The sequence below is a fragment of the Drosophila bipectinata genome, chromosome 3L (genome assembly GCF_030179905.1).
Source record: "Drosophila bipectinata strain 14024-0381.07 chromosome 3L, DbipHiC1v2, whole genome shotgun sequence".
Taxonomy (NCBI): Eukaryota; Metazoa; Arthropoda; class Insecta; order Diptera; family Drosophilidae; genus Drosophila; species Drosophila bipectinata.
The window spans coordinates 2,928,553-2,945,520 of NC_091738.1; the positions used below are offsets into that span (position 1 = coordinate 2,928,553).

The 16,968-nt window shown below is 41.7% G+C and overlaps 2 protein-coding genes and 1 long non-coding RNA gene across 7 annotated transcripts; 1 reads left to right on the forward strand and 2 right to left on the reverse strand.

Moving 5' to 3' along the window:
* Positions 1-65: 65 nt before the first annotated feature.
* On the reverse strand, positions 66-9,647 carry LOC108127809 (uncharacterized). Of its 5 annotated transcripts, XM_070280108.1 has the most exons (3): positions 2,207-2,230; positions 1,985-2,154; positions 66-1,890 (listed from the first exon to the last, which is right to left on the reverse strand). In XM_070280108.1, the coding sequence occupies exon 3, from the start codon at positions 1,771-1,773 to the stop codon at positions 208-210; it is 1,566 nt and encodes a 521-aa protein (XP_070136209.1). In that variant the 5' UTR covers positions 1,774-1,890; positions 1,985-2,154; positions 2,207-2,230; the 3' UTR covers positions 66-207. The 5 variants fall into 5 exon arrangements, with proteins under 5 accessions (XP_070136209.1, XP_070136211.1, XP_017100598.2 ...); XM_070280110.1 differs by lacking the exons at positions 1,985-2,154; positions 2,207-2,230 and adding an exon at positions 9,255-9,647; XM_017245109.3 differs by lacking the exons at positions 1,985-2,154; positions 2,207-2,230 and adding an exon at positions 5,702-5,918.
* A 104-nt stretch (positions 9,648-9,751) lies between these two features.
* Positions 9,752-10,181, forward strand: LOC138926346 (uncharacterized). Its single transcript, XR_011442825.1, has 2 exons — positions 9,752-9,887; positions 9,955-10,181. It is a non-coding gene; the product is annotated as an uncharacterized lncRNA (long non-coding RNA).
* Positions 10,182-15,701: 5,520 nt separating this feature from the next.
* On the reverse strand, positions 15,702-16,916 carry LOC138926275 (uncharacterized). Its single transcript, XM_070279906.1, has 2 exons — positions 16,082-16,916; positions 15,702-16,020 (listed from the first exon to the last, which is right to left on the reverse strand). Exon 1 carries the CDS (start codon positions 16,830-16,832, stop codon positions 16,095-16,097), a length of 738 nt encoding a protein of 245 aa, XP_070136007.1. The 5' UTR covers positions 16,833-16,916; the 3' UTR covers positions 15,702-16,020; positions 16,082-16,094.
* Positions 16,917-16,968: the final 52 nt, after the last annotated feature.

Sequence of the window (16,968 nt, forward strand, 5' to 3'; positions counted from 1 at the left end):
AAAAAAGATTTTATCGTTTTTTAGTTAATAAATTAATTCTTTATTAATTTAATTTATTCTGCAACTTAGGTAAATGGAGATTCTTTCCCTTTATATTACATAACTCAGTTAATAGTTGGACAAATTAGTAATACTATTTAATACATATATACATTGTTCATCACATTTGGTTTTATGCTCTACAAATTGGTTAAGACCCACACTGTCTTAACCCTCGGCCAGCGTTGCCTTGTCGCCTTTGCGAAGCACCAATTCCAGCTGGGAGAGCAGACCAATTGCCCGGAAATTCTCCTTAAAGAGCACAAAATCTTCCAGCGGCTTAAGATATTCCAATGCTTGTGTATAGCTGTCCAGTTCCTTCAGCATGGCCATGCTATGATTGCCCTCGGGTTCTGGAGATGAGTGACCATTTGTGTGACTGCCGGTTACTTGACTTGCACCATTGGCAATCTTTTTCGGCGATGAGGGCATAGAGGCCGGAGCACCTGGAGCAGGAGAGTCCTTGCCCTTAATGGAGGATGCTGGAGTGGACTTCCCACTCAGCCCGCCGTTTCCCTTTGGAGCGTTCTCCTTGCTACTGGCACTGTCTCTTCCTCCACAGTTGTTATTATTCTGCTCCTTAGGACTCGAGCTGCGGCTATCCTTGCTGATCAAAGTAGATTCGGCCTGCGGCATTGTTGGGGAGGTCGCCGACGAGTTGATTTCCTGGACTTCATCGTCGTCTAGTGACTCTACTTTAGGTCTCTTAGCCAATTGTACGGGCTGGAATGGACTAGCCCTTTGGGTTGGACCGTTAGGTGGTAATTGGGGCTGAAAGGGTTCCCTTTGTGGAAACGGTGCCTGCTGCTGCATCTGTTGTTGTTGTTGTTGAATCTGCTGCTGCATCTGCCGCTCAAAGTAAAAGTCATTGAAGCCAGCAAATCCCGGGTGCGGAGGATGACCCGGATGCCCGGGAAACGGAGGCCATGGGTGTCCCAATTGCTGCTGCATGTGTTGTTGTTGGAGAGCAAAGTGCTGCTGCTGTTGTTGTTGTTGTTGCTGCTGCTGTTCCTGGTATCTCTGTTCTTTCAGATCCTGACTGTCGTCATCTTCTTCGTATTCTCCATACTGCTGCATGTAATTCATGTACTGCTCGGGCATTTCGTCCAGTTTCGCCACTCGTTCGGCGCTTGCGGGCGGAAACAGATGCGCCAGATCTTGAACAATATCCGGGATCCACAATGAGGTGCCCAGGGGCTTCAGCTGATTGGTTGCCAGTTTTTGAGCAAATCCCTGGAGATGCGTCTCCCTAAAGCGGTTTAGCCAACGATTGTCTGCGATGAAAGCGGTGCTTCCGATGACCTGGCGAGCATTCTCTGCCTTGTCCTTAATCATTCCGTGTGTGATGCTTCCTCTCAACTGGGGATTGATGTTGGCCCTAACCAACCACTCGTACACCACCGCATTTATGTAGGCGCACTTCCTGCTTCTCTCGATCTCTTCGACCATCGCCTGCTGCTCCACGGCCTCTAAGTTGGATGGCACCTCGAGCCTGAGGGTAGGCAAGGCATTGGACTGGAGTCTGCGTCCACCCAGGACACTGGGATCAAAGTGCAGAGCACAGACGACAGGCTTTTTAAATGGCACGATCCTGCGCAGTGATGCGTGGCACGCCTCCTTCCAAAGCTTGTGGAAGGGGTTTTCCGGACGAGGAAAGGCGAAGAACTGCATGCTGGGATGCTGGCGTGAGTTGGACAAACATCCGATGATGCAGCAGCGCCGGATGGTCGGCATCTCGGGCTGCGGAATTGCGTGCTGGTGGCCCCGAATGTTTAATCTTTAAGAGCTGGCGTTGCTGACGCTTCGCCAAGCCAACGAATGAAAGGAAAAATTAAAGAAGTCCACCCGGATCTGAAAGAAAGACAAGAAATTTGTTAGCTTGCGTTAGTTTACTTACAATAATAACAATTTACAACTAAATGACTCCCGATTTCGTGTTTATCACCTTTTTTTAATTTTCCCGGAAATGCCGACAAAGTTACCGCTTCCGCAATTATAGACATGTGGCAAGGTCCTGACAAAAGCGTAATGGTCTGGCAGCTTTTCGGCAACAGGTGCAGAATTTGAATTAGAAATTCAAATCTGTGATTAGCGGTATTAATTCTGAAGTTTTATCTACAAAGGCCACATGATTTTTAAAATCGTCTTTTAGCAACAAGATGCTTACATTTATTAATGCAGAACAGAAATTATAGCTAGTTTCTATACGTTATTACGTTAATTCCTATTCAAACTAGTTTATATACATACTTTCCACCAGAAACTATAATGATTAAAATTGACAAGTTCCCCGGTTGAATCTCGATTCTTAGAAATCCAATATTTCCATTATATGAGTGAATCAGACATTTAAGAAACCAGAAGGACAACTATTTCATTGTTTGAATATATACTCAGAGCTCAATCGAATGACTCATCAAAGTGTGGAAACCCAAATATGTACATATGTTTATAGATCGGAGTATATTGAAAACCTCGATAGAGGCAACCTTAAGATCTTATATAAATATCTTTTCTTACTTGGAAAAATATACAATCGTATGATATGTTTTCGTTTTTAAACCGAAAAACCTCCGAATTCCCATATCAGGGCATACCCACACACTAAAGTTTTTTCATATGGCTATAGATATTTGGTAGTTTTGTTAGAAGAACGATTCGGTCGGGCCCCCTGCCGAACGCCCCCAGATTTTTGGATGGGTAGAGCTGTGTACTTTTTGGCTGAGTCAGCAACTCAGAGATCTGATGAAACCAACCCGAATCGACGAGCAGTGACCCACCTGCCTGACTCAGAGCCGGTCTTTGGATTAGCACAGTTCCCCCGAGATTCCCCCCCAAGTTAAATATGACTTAATACGAACACCATGTCCGTTTTGAACAGATACGATAAACTTCCCCCTTTTAGAAGCGAGATTTATGCTGATCAGGCAAGGGACTTGAATTCTTACCCAAGGGTATTGAAAGCCCCAGAAATAAACACAATCTGGGGAAATAAATAATAATCTGTTATTTTCATAAAGTTAATTATAATACGTCGACTGATAAGCCCTTAACGCTAATAGCTTCTGTTGCAAAAACCAAAGCTACTGAATGAAAAGTCTGTAATTGGCTTATGAAGTATAAACCATCACAAAGAATGAATAATATATCAAGGCCTGGTATCATGGCTTCGATTCATTCTGCGGTTGCTAGAGATTTTCTGCTTATTTAACCATTGTAGGTATGTACTACATACATCCGGGGGTTAGGTTTTGTTTCGTCCCACAGCTTCCTTCCTTTTCTTTAGCTGTTGACACGGATTTACGGAATTGGGTTTTATCTTCGGGCCTGCCAGCTTAGGGGTTGCTCACTGTTTCATCTCTATCTCTTTTTGTCAGACTTCTTCTATATGTAGCTTCCACCCTCCACGCAGCTGTTCGCTTAACTTGGCAAAGTTTTTGCGCCGGAAACTTCTTGGCAGCAGCGCTGCCAGCACTGCCAGCGACCGAGAAGTTTCGCCGCCCGAGAACCCAAGCCAGGCCATACCGAGCCAAACCAAACCAAGCCAAACCCAGCTGAATCAGACCCAAGGAACCCTTCCACTTTCCATCTTCAAGATACTCGCACCTTGACACACAACGCGACTGCGCTTCGTCTTCACTTCGGGTGTATTTCTTAGAGTGTACTCGTGTGTCTGTGTGTGTGTGTGTGTTTGAGTGTGCACATCCGTACGCACACCATGCCACACTTTAGTGCACTACACCATCAATTCCAATTCAAATCTCCCCTGACTGACTCGCTTTATAAATGGTTTTATATTTCCTTTTATGTCGCTCTCTATGGCCCTAGCTATGGAGTATAGCCATATAGTTACAACAAAGGACAAGACACTAGTATCTAAAAAAGCCTAATGATCTAACAGGTCTCAAGTTCAAAGATCATATTTTATAGAATTTACATCTTTAAAAAAAAATATTTTATTGTAAATGTATTTAAACTTTTTCTACTGCTTCCAAACTCCTTTAATTAACTTGCTTGACCTCGAGTGTAACTAAATATATAGCACAGCTTCAGATGCGGATGTTGGACGTAAACGTGGACGTGAATGTAGCTACAAGTACGAGTATCTCAACATCTCAGCTCGCTCAGTTCGCCCGTTCTTTCGTTTCGCTTCTTTCCCTTATATCGATTGGCACTTTATCTTAATCGCCTCGAGAGTTGTCCCTCGCCTGCCCCCGGGGGGATTTGGCTCCCCCTCAATACCTTGGGTCCTGCGTCCGTTTTCCCTCCCACAGACTCACCCTAATGGCTGCCTATGTCGGCGTCGCTGCTTCTGTGCCAGCTCCTGGCAGCAGATTCTGGGTCTCTTCGTGAAATTTCGTGCAGAGCCATTATCTTCGGAGCAATCAAGATGATGCCCCAGTCCTGGTCCCAGTCCGGACCCAAGCCTCAAGACCAAGCCCAGTCCCAGTCCCAGTTTCAGTTCCGAGCCAGGGTGAACTCCAGTTTGAGTTCCCTTTGTTAAAGACATATCTATTGTATCTCGGTATCTTAATATCTCAGCCATTGTTTGCCTAGGAAGTTTTCTGCCCGGTTCGGGTCGGTTTTTTAGCTCGGTTCGTTCGTTTCTACGTTCTACTACCTACATTTACCATCTTCAGCCACGTCCACCTCATTGCCCTTTTGTCCATAGTGGTAGCTATAGTTGGTCGGTCGGTCGCCCTCCCGACATGCTCCGCCATGGGATTAAGCTGGTAGTTTTGGGTTTCACTCGGTTCACGATGTCAGGTAATTTTGCGATTGGTTTTCAGTCTTCGTCTTGGGCTCGGGCATGAGTTTAGTTTACTTATTTATCGTATATCTCAAGGTGGTTTGGTTGGACCTTTTTGGGCTGGTTTAGCAGCGCATAAATGGATGTTATATAGCTCGGCATGCCATGAATCGGATTTGTGTCTGTCTGTATGTCTGCATTTTCGTTCAGATTCGAGGGGAAGATATACTCATGGGAATAAAGAAACAGACTATGCCAGATACATACAATACTCTGGCTATATATTATGTGTGCTTGTATCTCTGTTTTTTGTCTATGAGGTCATTAATGTGAGATATGGATAGAAAATGATGGGGCATTATGTGCGTTTTTAGGTTCTTTAGGTTAATAGAATCAACGTGATATATTTTGTTAATTAAAGACTTAAAGGATTCTTAATAGTTGTCGTTTTGTCCAGTGTTTACATGTCCTTCACCTCTTATCAAGGACTCCCAATTGGCGCCAAATCTGCGGGCAATGGCCGCTTATCACACCCCCCACCAGCACACACGTTTAAAACAAGTAAATAAATGCAAAAACCAAAACAAACCACGCCGCCAGCGCCGACTTCGCAGCCGCCGCGTCGTCAAAACAAAAACAAAAGCGGGCATTTTTAAACGTCACATTTCCCCCAACGCTGACACCCACAACAGCCACAACCACCCACTCTCACACACACACACACAGACAGTCTGCTCCTTTTGCGGCATGCAAATGCGGTTGTTTTTTTTTTTTAATTGCACACACACACACAAACAACAACAACAGTGGCAGGATGGGGCGCCGACAGCGACGCGACAGAATCTCAAGACCCTGTTTGTTTACATCCCAAACAATGCACATTACGCATTCGCACAGTGGTACGGTACTCACATCCAGAGCAACGAATCGTTTCGGCGGATCGGCCTGCAGATATGTATATCCACATGCAGCCGACACTAATTCTGGCCTCAACCACTATTGTATCTCTCGGGTAGCGCCCTCTATATGCGGGGAGCGATACGCGATTGTGTCTACTCGGGGAAAAAGCTTCGTAACGCGCTGCGAGAACCGCATTCAACGAACGTTCAGCACAGAGTGAAGCCGGAGTCGTCTACAGGCACAGGCACTGGCACTGGCTATAGCCACAGCCCAACCGACTCGACGAACGACCCGACCGACTCGTTTTTCCCATCTATAGGAAATATTTAATCCCAAACAAGCCATGCCAAACCAAAAACCTAAGGCAACCAGCGATGAGGCGACTGCCGCAGCAACCGAGCCAGCGACCGAGGCAGAAGCAGAGCAGCGCAGTTGCGGCGCAGCAGCAGCTCAGACGTTGGCAAGGACGGCGCTTGAAAGAAAGAATCTCCAAAACTGAGATGCCAAAGGTATCTCAAGGGATGAAAATATATATTTGTATCTGGATTATGACGAGAAGTAGGAATAGGGGTTTCTAGGACCTACAATTGTCGGGGACTATATATTTTGAAAGTATGGTATATGAGAAAAGATAATGATCTATAGTTGGTTGGGTTTATCAGATGTATCTTAAAAGTTTTAATAAATTTGAAACATATTTTTGAAACAGTCTTCAAAAAAATGTACTATAAGAAGCACTATTGTTATATATCCTTTAAATATTATATCTATTTTAAAGTAAACACTTTTTAAAACTTTACATATTTTGAAATTTTTAAAATCGCATTATTAAAAAACCAAAAACTCCCTAAAAAAAGAAAAAGCTTAAATTTAGAGGGAATAGCTTTCATCACTTCTCTGTCCTCAAGAGGCCGCGCAGTCGACGTTGGCGTCAGCGCAAGACGTGCAAAACAAACAGCGGGAGCTAAGCGACGGAAGGTGTAACCGTCAGACGGGGGCTTGGGTCGGTCGGTCGGGGGTGGTGGCTTGGGTCTGTCAGCCAGCGGCTATATGAGCCGAAGACCCGAACCCGAGAACCCGAGCCAGAATCCAAAACCGAATCGATTCCGAAGCCCATATAACCTGACATCTCGTCCTACCTTTTTTGGGGTGCGTTTTATGGCTTCAGAATGGGATGTTTGTATATAGAGCTCTCGGATGGGTTTTGTTTTTTGGGTTTTTTGGGCATACGTAGAGCCCGCTATAGCAACTGCCTCCCTGCCTCGTCCCCTTGCTACTTTCCCGATTTCATCTCTCTAGGTTTTGTGTGTATCTGTATCTCTACACACTTTTTCAGGTTACTTAGGGGTTTGGGTATTTTGTGGGTCTGACGAAACTCTCTTGGAATTACAGATATATACATATATGACTCAGATATAGGCATAATCCCGATATAGAAAGACTAGTCGTACATGTTTTTACCCTTATAAGGCATACATACATATCGATCTTTTATATTTATTTTTGGGAATTATCGACTTTTTCGGGTCTATAATTTCTAGTAGAGTGAACCTCATGGGGGATTATTTCAAGAAATATTTATTGAGCCCTGAAATTGTTTTGAAGTAGATTTTTAAAAGAGATATATGTATAAGGTTTCTAAAAATCAAATAATTAAATACAAAGATAATATTAGAATAACTTATATATCTATAATATTTTAAAACATTAGTTTTAAGATAGTAGTATTTGTATGTAGTTCTATTTGTATTGTTTTTTAATTTTTTTGTTGTCTAATTTTTAAATTTATTTAATTTAATGCCTTCAATCTGATACAATATTTTAGAACTTTGAAATAATTAAAAGTAAGATCCTTCAAACTCTAATATTATCTTACAATTGTTTCATTTATCCATAAGATATATTTAACCACATCTTTATTTAATAACTATTTACTACTATCAATACACGATCATTTAGGTTAGGATAGGTTTTCTTCCTTCTGGTCCACCCCAATTGACTGGGTTGTAAGTATAAATTTTCGTTTTGGCATCGGTCCAATTTAAACGAGTTTTCTTATGGATACTCCATATAAGTGAGACGGCAGTCGCTGGCATCTGGTGGAGATGCGGAGCCGCCTGGTTCGGGTTCTTTGGGCACTCATTATAGACATTGGAGAATGCCTTGCCAACTATAACTATATACAAATATATATATATTCACACAAACATGCTTACGCAGAGCTATCTTACAGATGCTGGGAAGCCGATAGCTACAATAAAGCTGCCATGTATCTGTAACCTGAAGTTTTATAACGATTGGGTTTGAGGTTCGGAGCTGTTCGCTTGTACGAAAAATGGCTAGAACCCTGGCGGCAGCGACGTCGGCAGAGCAGCAGCAAGCCATTAATTCGAATGCAGCATTTTGATGGATTAGTTTTAATAAAAGTTCGAGATACAAATGGATAACGCTCAGAGTCTGGGTTCGTATTTTCGGTCGGTTCCCTACCATTTCGATACGATTGAGTGCGATTGGGTTTTGGTGGTGGGAAATCACACACATTCTATATATCCCTCTCGTATATATGTACATATATATATATATACATATTATATATAGAAGTAAAAGTATTGGAAAAGGTATAAAACCACAGCATCAACCTCTGTGGCGGGTGGGCGGTATACGGGTGGTCGATGTACTTGGGGACTCCGGGTTTCCTCGGATGCTCGGGCTAGGCGATGGCGATGGCGATGGCGATGACGATGACGATGACTCGACTCTATTATAGTATATTTCAGCAGCTATCGGCCACTGACCAGCCAAGCAAAACTTTTCTCGAAATGTTTTTGCGGTCGACTCACAGGAGGGAGCCCATAGGTGACGGGAAGATGCTGGGAGGCGGGTGGGTGGTTGGCTGTATGGATGTCCGTGGCAGGGGGTAAGCCCTTGGCAACCTTTAGAAAACGAGCTGAAGCATTGAAGAAAATGACCTTTCCTTTTGCCATTTCATGACTCCGATTCCAAGTGATTGCGATGTGCCAGGAACCCTACAAGCTCACACACACTCACAGCATCCAGCATGTATTACATTGGAATATCTTTAAATCGGGATTCCTAAAGTGTTTGGAAATCCAAGAAAGCTATTAAAGTTTTGGAAAAAAAACTGTATACTTTTTAGATTTAAATAAATTATATAGAAATCCCTACGCCACGCCAAAAATATTATTACTTTATTTTCATAAAAAAAGGATATAAGTTTTAAAAATGTTTTAATATTTTATAGTCCTGTTTTAGTTTTACGACTTTATAGCATCATAAAACAACTCCCCATTACTTTAAGGAAATGTTCTCAGTGTATTTGGTAAGACCGCCCCCTCGTCAGAGCTTGACTAAGCTCATCTATTATGACCTTTTTCTGGAGAGCCAGCCAGATGCGGGGATTTAGCCATGGAATTTATTATGGTTATGTATTATTTTATATCAAACTGAACATCGCCAAAACCCCAAATCCCTCCCCTTCCCAACCCAGAGCTCTTTGGGGATTTTAAAATCGTTGCCACGACCCGAGATAGTATTTTTCCATTACCTTTTTTGATTAGGTCCGGGCCTTGGCCCCAGCGTTGGCTGGATTCCATTCCTGTGCCGGCAGTTTCGGGTTCCATTTACGGTTCAGTGTTCAGTTTTTTTTCTGGTCCCAGTGCGCCTCATGGTCCCAGCATCCTCAGCATCAGCCAAGGTGGAAGGTATGTATCTCCTCTCGGATCTCCAAAGCATCTTTTCCTTCCATTGTGCCCGCTATAATCTATATGCGAGGCCTGCAGCGCCCGTCGGTTCCTCTGATTATCTGGCGGCTTTCCTGTCTATATATTTTAGTGTGTATGTGTGTGTGTATCTATGTGGCTAGATGTGTTAGTTAGTATCTATGCGACGACTGTCGCACCAAAAAGCACCGTAGGGACTAGAGCTGCAAACGATTCGATCTTAAATCGATTACATCGATGTTTTTGAGTTGAGCGAGAACATCGATTCCTATTTTAGGGAATCGATGCATCGAGCAATCTGTCACTTTAACAAAGAAAACAACGCATACTTTTCGTTTATGCAATCCAAAATTGCAAATAAAATTAAAACCCCAATGTCGGATGCCATTATTGTGCTCCGACAATATTTAGAAGCCAACCACGCGACGCCAAATATAAGCCCGTTAGACTATTGGAAGGTTTGTTGTTTAGATTTCATTTTGTGATAAATCTAGTCTAATTTGCAATTCTAAATATTTCTTACAGGTGCAAGATATTAGGATGGAATCTATAAAAAAAATAGCTTTAAAACTGTTGATCTCAAGAACTCTGTATTTATATTATTGTTTAAAGGCTTATGTTTTCCTCTACAATTTTTGAGCATATATATTTATATATTTATTTTTTCGATCTAAATCGATTTAAATCGATCTTTTTCAGAATCGAATCGAATTTACTCGATTCACTAAAAGTAGAATCGTTTGCAGCTCTACTAGGGACCTGAATTTTTCCTGGTAATTTCCTTTGTGCCTTTTGGCTCTCCAGTGGCGATGCCTCCTCCAGTTTTCCTCTGCCCAATCCCCCTTGCCCCATTCTCGGTTCACTTGTGGATACGCTAGCGTCGCAGTCACCGTCGCTGTCGCAGTCGACGCCAACGTCTCACTTAGTAATCCCAATTCCTGTTGCAAGCCCCTCGCCAACCAAGCAACGTGAACTCAATACTGCGGCAACTACGAGTTTATTGCCATTTCCATATCGGGGCTTTACATCTCTCGTTATAGCCTGAACTGAGCGATTTGTTGTTGCTTCTTTTAGTTCGACAGTTGTGGCGAAATCAGGGTATGTCGAAAATCGTTATTGAAAGGAGATTATTCGAAATCTGATCGACAATACATTCGAATATATGAGTATATATACAAACTTCAATATCCAACATCCATCCCTAACAATGGGCAATGGAATGGAAAAATTTGAAAAGAACATTTTTTTTTTATTTATTCATCAATAAATGACATATGTGTAAATATGTACATATGTATATAGTTTTTTGAAACCCTGCTACAAAGATATATATTTTTATACCCTTGCAGAGAGTATTCTAATTTTGGTCTAGAAGATAGATAGATAGCTTGGAACTTTTTGAAAATTTTGATTTTATTTTGAGATTCTCTTAAGGATCGGAACTATATACGATGTTAACTGCAAGGGTATATCAACTCAGTCTCTCTTACTATTCCCATTAAATCATTAAATTGAAAGTAACCATTTTATAATAAATGCCCATAGCCTTCCATTTGTTTTTAATTTTAAATCATTATAAAAATTACAAAATTACATTTTGACATTTAACATACAAAGTTCAGTATAGTTCAGCAGTTAAGGCGATTTTCCGTAAGTCCATTTTTTCGTTCAGGGCTCTTAGGGGTGGCTCTGGCCCAGGATTTTCCACAGACTCCTTCCATGGAGACTCCTCGAAACGTAGGTATATATATAAATACACATATATATATAGAGAGTGGGCCGAGAGTACGTAATTGATCATTTTGAGAATCTTTGTCCTGTTGCTGAGAATGCTCGTCCTGTTTATTACGAATGAGATGACTGCCAATTCCTGCTGATCCACGTGGAATTTAACATTTTTCTGAAGAATTCGATCGAAGCAAGGAGTACTGCTTGGAGATCACAGCCATAGCTCTGGAGCAAACTCAACCCTCTACAAAACCTGTGGCTCCCGACGAGAAAAAGCTACCCGAGCTGTTGTTGGTGGAAGCGAGATTGGTCGATGGCCGTGACGGGGGCCAAAATCAAACATAAATTCAGGCCGAAGGATGCTCGTCCCGTTCGGACAACCGCGTTTGGTCAATGGCCTTGGTGAGGGGCTTAGGGTATTCACGATCCAACAAGGAAAGAAGGGTATCTTGGTCACCACCTTACCCAAGTTGGGTAACCAACGTGGGTAAGTTTGTGGCAAAGATACCCTTTTTGTAGAGTGAATACCGTAAGGCACTCACCAAGGACATAGACCAAATGTGCTTCTCCGAACGGAAAGAGCATCCAGAATTTATCTTTGACTTTGGCCCCAGCCAAGGCCATCACGCTTCCACCAAAAACAGATCGTGTAGCGGTTCCTTGTCGGTAGCCAAAGGTTTTGTGGTGGGTTGGGTTGGCTCCAGAGCTGTGGCCGTGATCCCCACGCAATCGAATTCGATCGAATTCCAAAGAGAATCTTCCAATTACAAGTTGGTTGGCGAGTTCTTGCGTTCTGGGGAAATGGCGGGATTATTGGGGGGGTTTAACCAGGGAACTTACCCTTCCTACCTTAACGATGACGTAACGATCTATTTTAACTTTATGGTTTTAAGAAATTGTATTTTGAATAATATTTGTTCGGTTAGGTAGGAGCTAGGGACTGGCCAGTATCCGTGGCTTTGGTTAACTGATGTTTCTGGGCTTAGTACTCGTTGTACTCAAATGTCTAAGCCTACTAATAATTTGCCTTTTTAAAATACTAACTTGGGCAGCTTAGTCTGAGAACTATAGGGTAATCAATATCCCCTTCAAGCAAGTGTATATCATATTCGACTCCGCCCAAAGTTAGCTTTCCTTTCAAACAAAATTTGTTCTTAAATCCAAAACAAACATGAAATAGTGTTTTCGAAAACTAATCTAATCCAATTTGGAAAACCCCTCCTGCCAGCTTTAATGGTTTTCAGCTATTTCATGAAGTGTCCCTTTGTTCGAGAAATAAACACATTTCATAAAACGAATTCCCAATCAATTTGGAGACAAAAACGTTTTCTTTAGCTCCGGAACCCAGAGTTTCAACCCTTGCAGAAATGGTCTGTTATCCTTATTCTCAAAATAGTTGTTTAGGAAGTTCCCCCAATCGCTTTTGATCTTATAGACGGTATGTACGGAGGGTGTTGAAGCATTTCCAAGCGTTTTTCATGGCTTTTTGCCATGGTAACTGATGATGTGTGAAATTAAATCAAAACAGGGGGAGTTTTTCCAAAAAAAAAACCGAAAGAAAATGTGTATATAGACATTTTTTTATTCAAAGAAAATACATATGTATATTTTTGCTTTATAAATAAATAAATAAGTAAAGTAACAATTCTTATAAAAAAGAATAAATATAAGTTGTTTTCATCGCTTGGACCTGTTGGTCCTGTGGAAACGACAGGTGATTGAATTTTTGACAAAGGAGAAGAAACCCTACAACTTAAGAATTTCATCAAAAAAAGGGTCAACAACTTTTCTGTATACTCAGTTTTATTGGTTCCAACAGGAATCTCTTGAACCTTTTTTTTTTTTTTGCACAGTTCAGATAGATGCTAATCTGAAGCCCTTGCCAAGCCTTTTTTAAAATAATTTTTAGAACCTGCCGACTCAAGGGCCATCGTCATCGTCTGCCCATGTTTGTGGAATGGAAAGGAATTGAAGCATTGCCAAGAGGCTTAATGCCGCACTGCCGACCAACCCAAATAAGAAGTACGAGTTTAAAGCTAAAGACCAGAACCAGAGCCTGAGACTTGTTTCGCTGCCATCAACATCAATCTGTCGTTTCTCACGTTTTCCGTTCGCCTTGTATCTGCATCTGTATCTGTATCGGCGGCCTGCAGCCTCTATATCTGCACTCTAGATGAACGGGTATTCCGTAGAGTCGTCGCTATACACGATAACCTCGCAGCTCGATTGGAGGGGAAAAGGGGCCTCTGGTTGGGTCTACAGTTTTGGCGCTAGGCGAGTGGTGAGCCATTCATATTTGGCATACAATGACAACGATTATGGCATCGCACTTTTATATGTTCGGTGATTAAAGGGGTCGCTTGGGTGAGTCTGGGATGATGAAAGAATCAATATTATATATGCAACAGAGTCAGCTAAATGCTACATGTATATAAGTAAAATAAATCGTTCAATACAGTTACAGGTTTGGCACCAATTACGATTGAGATGACTACAAATTCCTGCTAATCCAAATGGAATTTAATATTTTCCCAAAGAATTTAATACTTAAAGCAAAAGACAATTTAATTCCATAGGAGAGTAATCCTTCTTCCTATATTTTAAGTATAGATGATAAAATTTTGCCAATAAACTTCAAGGGATATGGCATGGCAGTTAGTCACGGCATGGCCACCCTCATTTATAAAATGTACATCTGGGATACTACAATTCTGGCCCAATAAAAAAGTTATATCTAGAAGCGCTATATAAAAACCATAAATAGGAAAGACCCCAGGGCTCACGGCTCGAATATAAATAAAAAGCTACGCCTTATGGAGAATCCTTGAAAACAAGGATAACTTTTCTCTAGGGACAGGGATGAAATAAAACGTTTATCATTCGACTCATTACTTAAGAAAGCTTTGAGAAAATTAAAATACTTCAAGTTCATTTTTTCCTATTTAATATATATTGAACCACAAAAATTAAAAGTCATGGTTATTTGATAAAAAAATCCTCCAGGGGAAAAAAATTAAATTAAATATGAATTGAAAATATTATTCCAAAAACATTAACTCTGAAAATTCAAAATCATCATGATTGTATGATTGACGAAATTCCTTTTGAAAAAAGTAATTGAATTGTGCTTTTGCAATCTCATCGATCGCAAACTTTTTGTATATACGTATATATATATCGAAAGCTGGAAAAAACCCTGCCTTCGCCGTATCCTATTGTACATCATTACATGCCCTCCGGTTGAACATCTTCCGTCCCTGTGATGGCACATGAACTGTACCATATACAGAACCCCAGCGAAACACTCGACCTGGCAGGGTGGCGCGGGAAGGGACTATGGTAACTGCTGAGGTATACATATATAGTCTGTCCCTTTGCTCTTATATCCCTCAATGGCAATTTCGCTTTCAGGGTTTTATGTCAGAGCTCTTAACGCGCTGGGGTTTCCATTTTTGTTTTGGGGCGCAGCCGTGTGGCAGTAACCTGAGCCAAAGTCGGGCCATTCTCAACTTTGTTGCTGTCCCTGCCACTGATGCTATTGGTGTTGTTGTGGTGTTTGCATTGATGTTGCTTCTTCCACCTTTATCGGTGAAGCCCCCGACACGTCCCGTTGAGCTTCCGGCGAACCTAACCCTACACTCGTAGGTTTTCCACATCGAATTGCACGTCCTACAAGAGCTATAGTCGCAGCCATCAGTTGAGTCTGACGTCGGTCGGAAATCCTTGAAACGAAAGTCTTGCAGTAGCTGCTGATGCTGCTGCTGCGCCAGCTTCTGTCGGTTCTGGTACTTCAGTTCCTCCTGCCCTGGGGGGTTGCAAGCGTCAGACGAAACTTTGCCGCCATAGCTTTAGCGATGTTTCCAGCGGTCCAGCTATCTGAAAAACACACTGAAAACCTAAATATTAAAAATATTTTTAAATTAAAAGTACCATGTTAAATGTTTATACATTATTTCTAAGGTTAGATACAAACTATTACAAGGAGTCTGGCTCTCATTTTGAAACCATACCAATATTCCCCATATAATTGATATTGAAAACTATTTTTTCCCAGCATATACAAGTTGTATGTGTGCGTGACCACCTCGTGGCACCACAAGGTCCCTCCTCAATGGTAGGGCGAGCTGCTGGCATCCGCTTCTCGATTTCACCCTTCGTCGCTCCACCTCCGGCTGCCCAACCCATCTACAATTGATGTAGCACCTATGGAGCCCGGCTCCAGCTCTCGGAAGTTCACCTACACGCACGTTCAACTTTAACTTCCCCCGCCGCAGGTCATCCCGCTCTCCAGCTCCATTCCATCCGCCCCATGTCCCATGACCCCTCGATGGGCAGGGCACCTAAAGTTTTGAAGGACGGACATTAAGTTTCAGCGATGATTGCGTTTCTCAACGGAACAAAGGACGAAATGAAGGGCGCTCAAAAAAAAGTTCAGCAAAGGCTTAGGGGATGATTTTTTCTCCGATATATCCCCATTAGGAAATTAATTTTGGACAATAATTTTACAATACAATATATTTGGTTCATCAATCTTTTAGGATTAATAAGATGGAGTGCATAATTACATTATTCTTTGAATTATAACAGATACTGTTTAGATCTAATATGTCATTTTAATAAAGCTGTTTTATTTTTCAAAAATAATATCTTCAACTTCATTAACTTTAAGTTAAACCTCAATAAAAAAATATGAGATCTATAAAACAATTATACAATAGTGAGAACATTTGGTTTTATATTGTACTGGGAATACTTTGAGTCTTTCCTTCGAGTCTTTGAGATCCATTATGCATTGTAGGTTGAGATTCTGCAATAAAGAAATCCCGGATATCCGAGATCCATTACGCATTGTAGCTTGAGATTCTGCAATAAAGAAATGTTAAAGCTTACTAGTTCTCTTGCAACTACCAAGTCGTACCCTTACCTGGTATTTTCATTTATTTATCATTCTTTCCAGGTTTGGCAAAGATCTTGTCAAGCTGCGTGAGCAGTTTGAAAGCAGGATGGTTTTCTTCCGCTAAAGCGAACTTCTTCAACGGCTTAAGACGACGCAACGCATCCTTATTAGAGAGAATGGCTGACATTTCGGGTTCGACGGTACATTCCTTAATGGGTCGTTTCTTATTTGGTTTCGATGTAGTACTGGGTTCAGGTGCCTCGCCAAATTTGAATACAGGCGGCGTATTATCATTGATGATTTCGATAACCACGACATCATTGCCAGAAGATTCGGGATCCTTCTCAAGAACCGCTATTTGCCCGTGGTTTCCACAATAGGCGACTATATCGCGAAGATCCAGAGAGGCGGGAATCTTGCGGGTCTTCACTGGAACCACGCCCTTGGTGAACTTCATCAACATGGCATCTATCAACTCCATATCCGGAAAGAAGCTCTCGATCTCCAGCATATACGTCAACTTTATGGCCACAGTAAGCATACTTTTTGAATAAAAGGACTTTACTTTATAATGAACATGCGAACGAACAATGTACTCGCAAATGCATATTTCAAGAAAAACAAGCTTTCTCTGACGCTGCAGAGCCTTTTCGGACAAGGCAGATCCATGGAATGGAATTTGATCCTCCTCGTCTAATTTGGAACTACGTCCTTGAAAGACTCCAACATCTTTGGCTTTTTTATCTTCGGATATTTTATGGTTCACAGCGTCTCCCATTTGGTTAGTCCTATTTAAGTAATTTCTAAAGAAAATTTTCCGGCACGTGTTCTTACCTTTCGGTTTAGGGATGGAAAGAAGGTCGAGAAGATTTTCGATTTTCGATAGAAAGCTTCATTTTATGAACCAGTTTCCA

Excerpts from the sequence above, each read along its gene's own strand:
- LOC108127809 (XM_070280110.1), bottom strand. The coding sequence starts at position 1,773 with ATGCCGACCATCCGGCGCTGCTGCATCATCGGATGTTTGTCCAACTCA.
- LOC138926275 (XM_070279906.1), bottom strand. The coding sequence starts at position 16,832 with ATGGGAGACGCTGTGAACCATAAAATATCCGAAGATAAAAAAGCCAAA.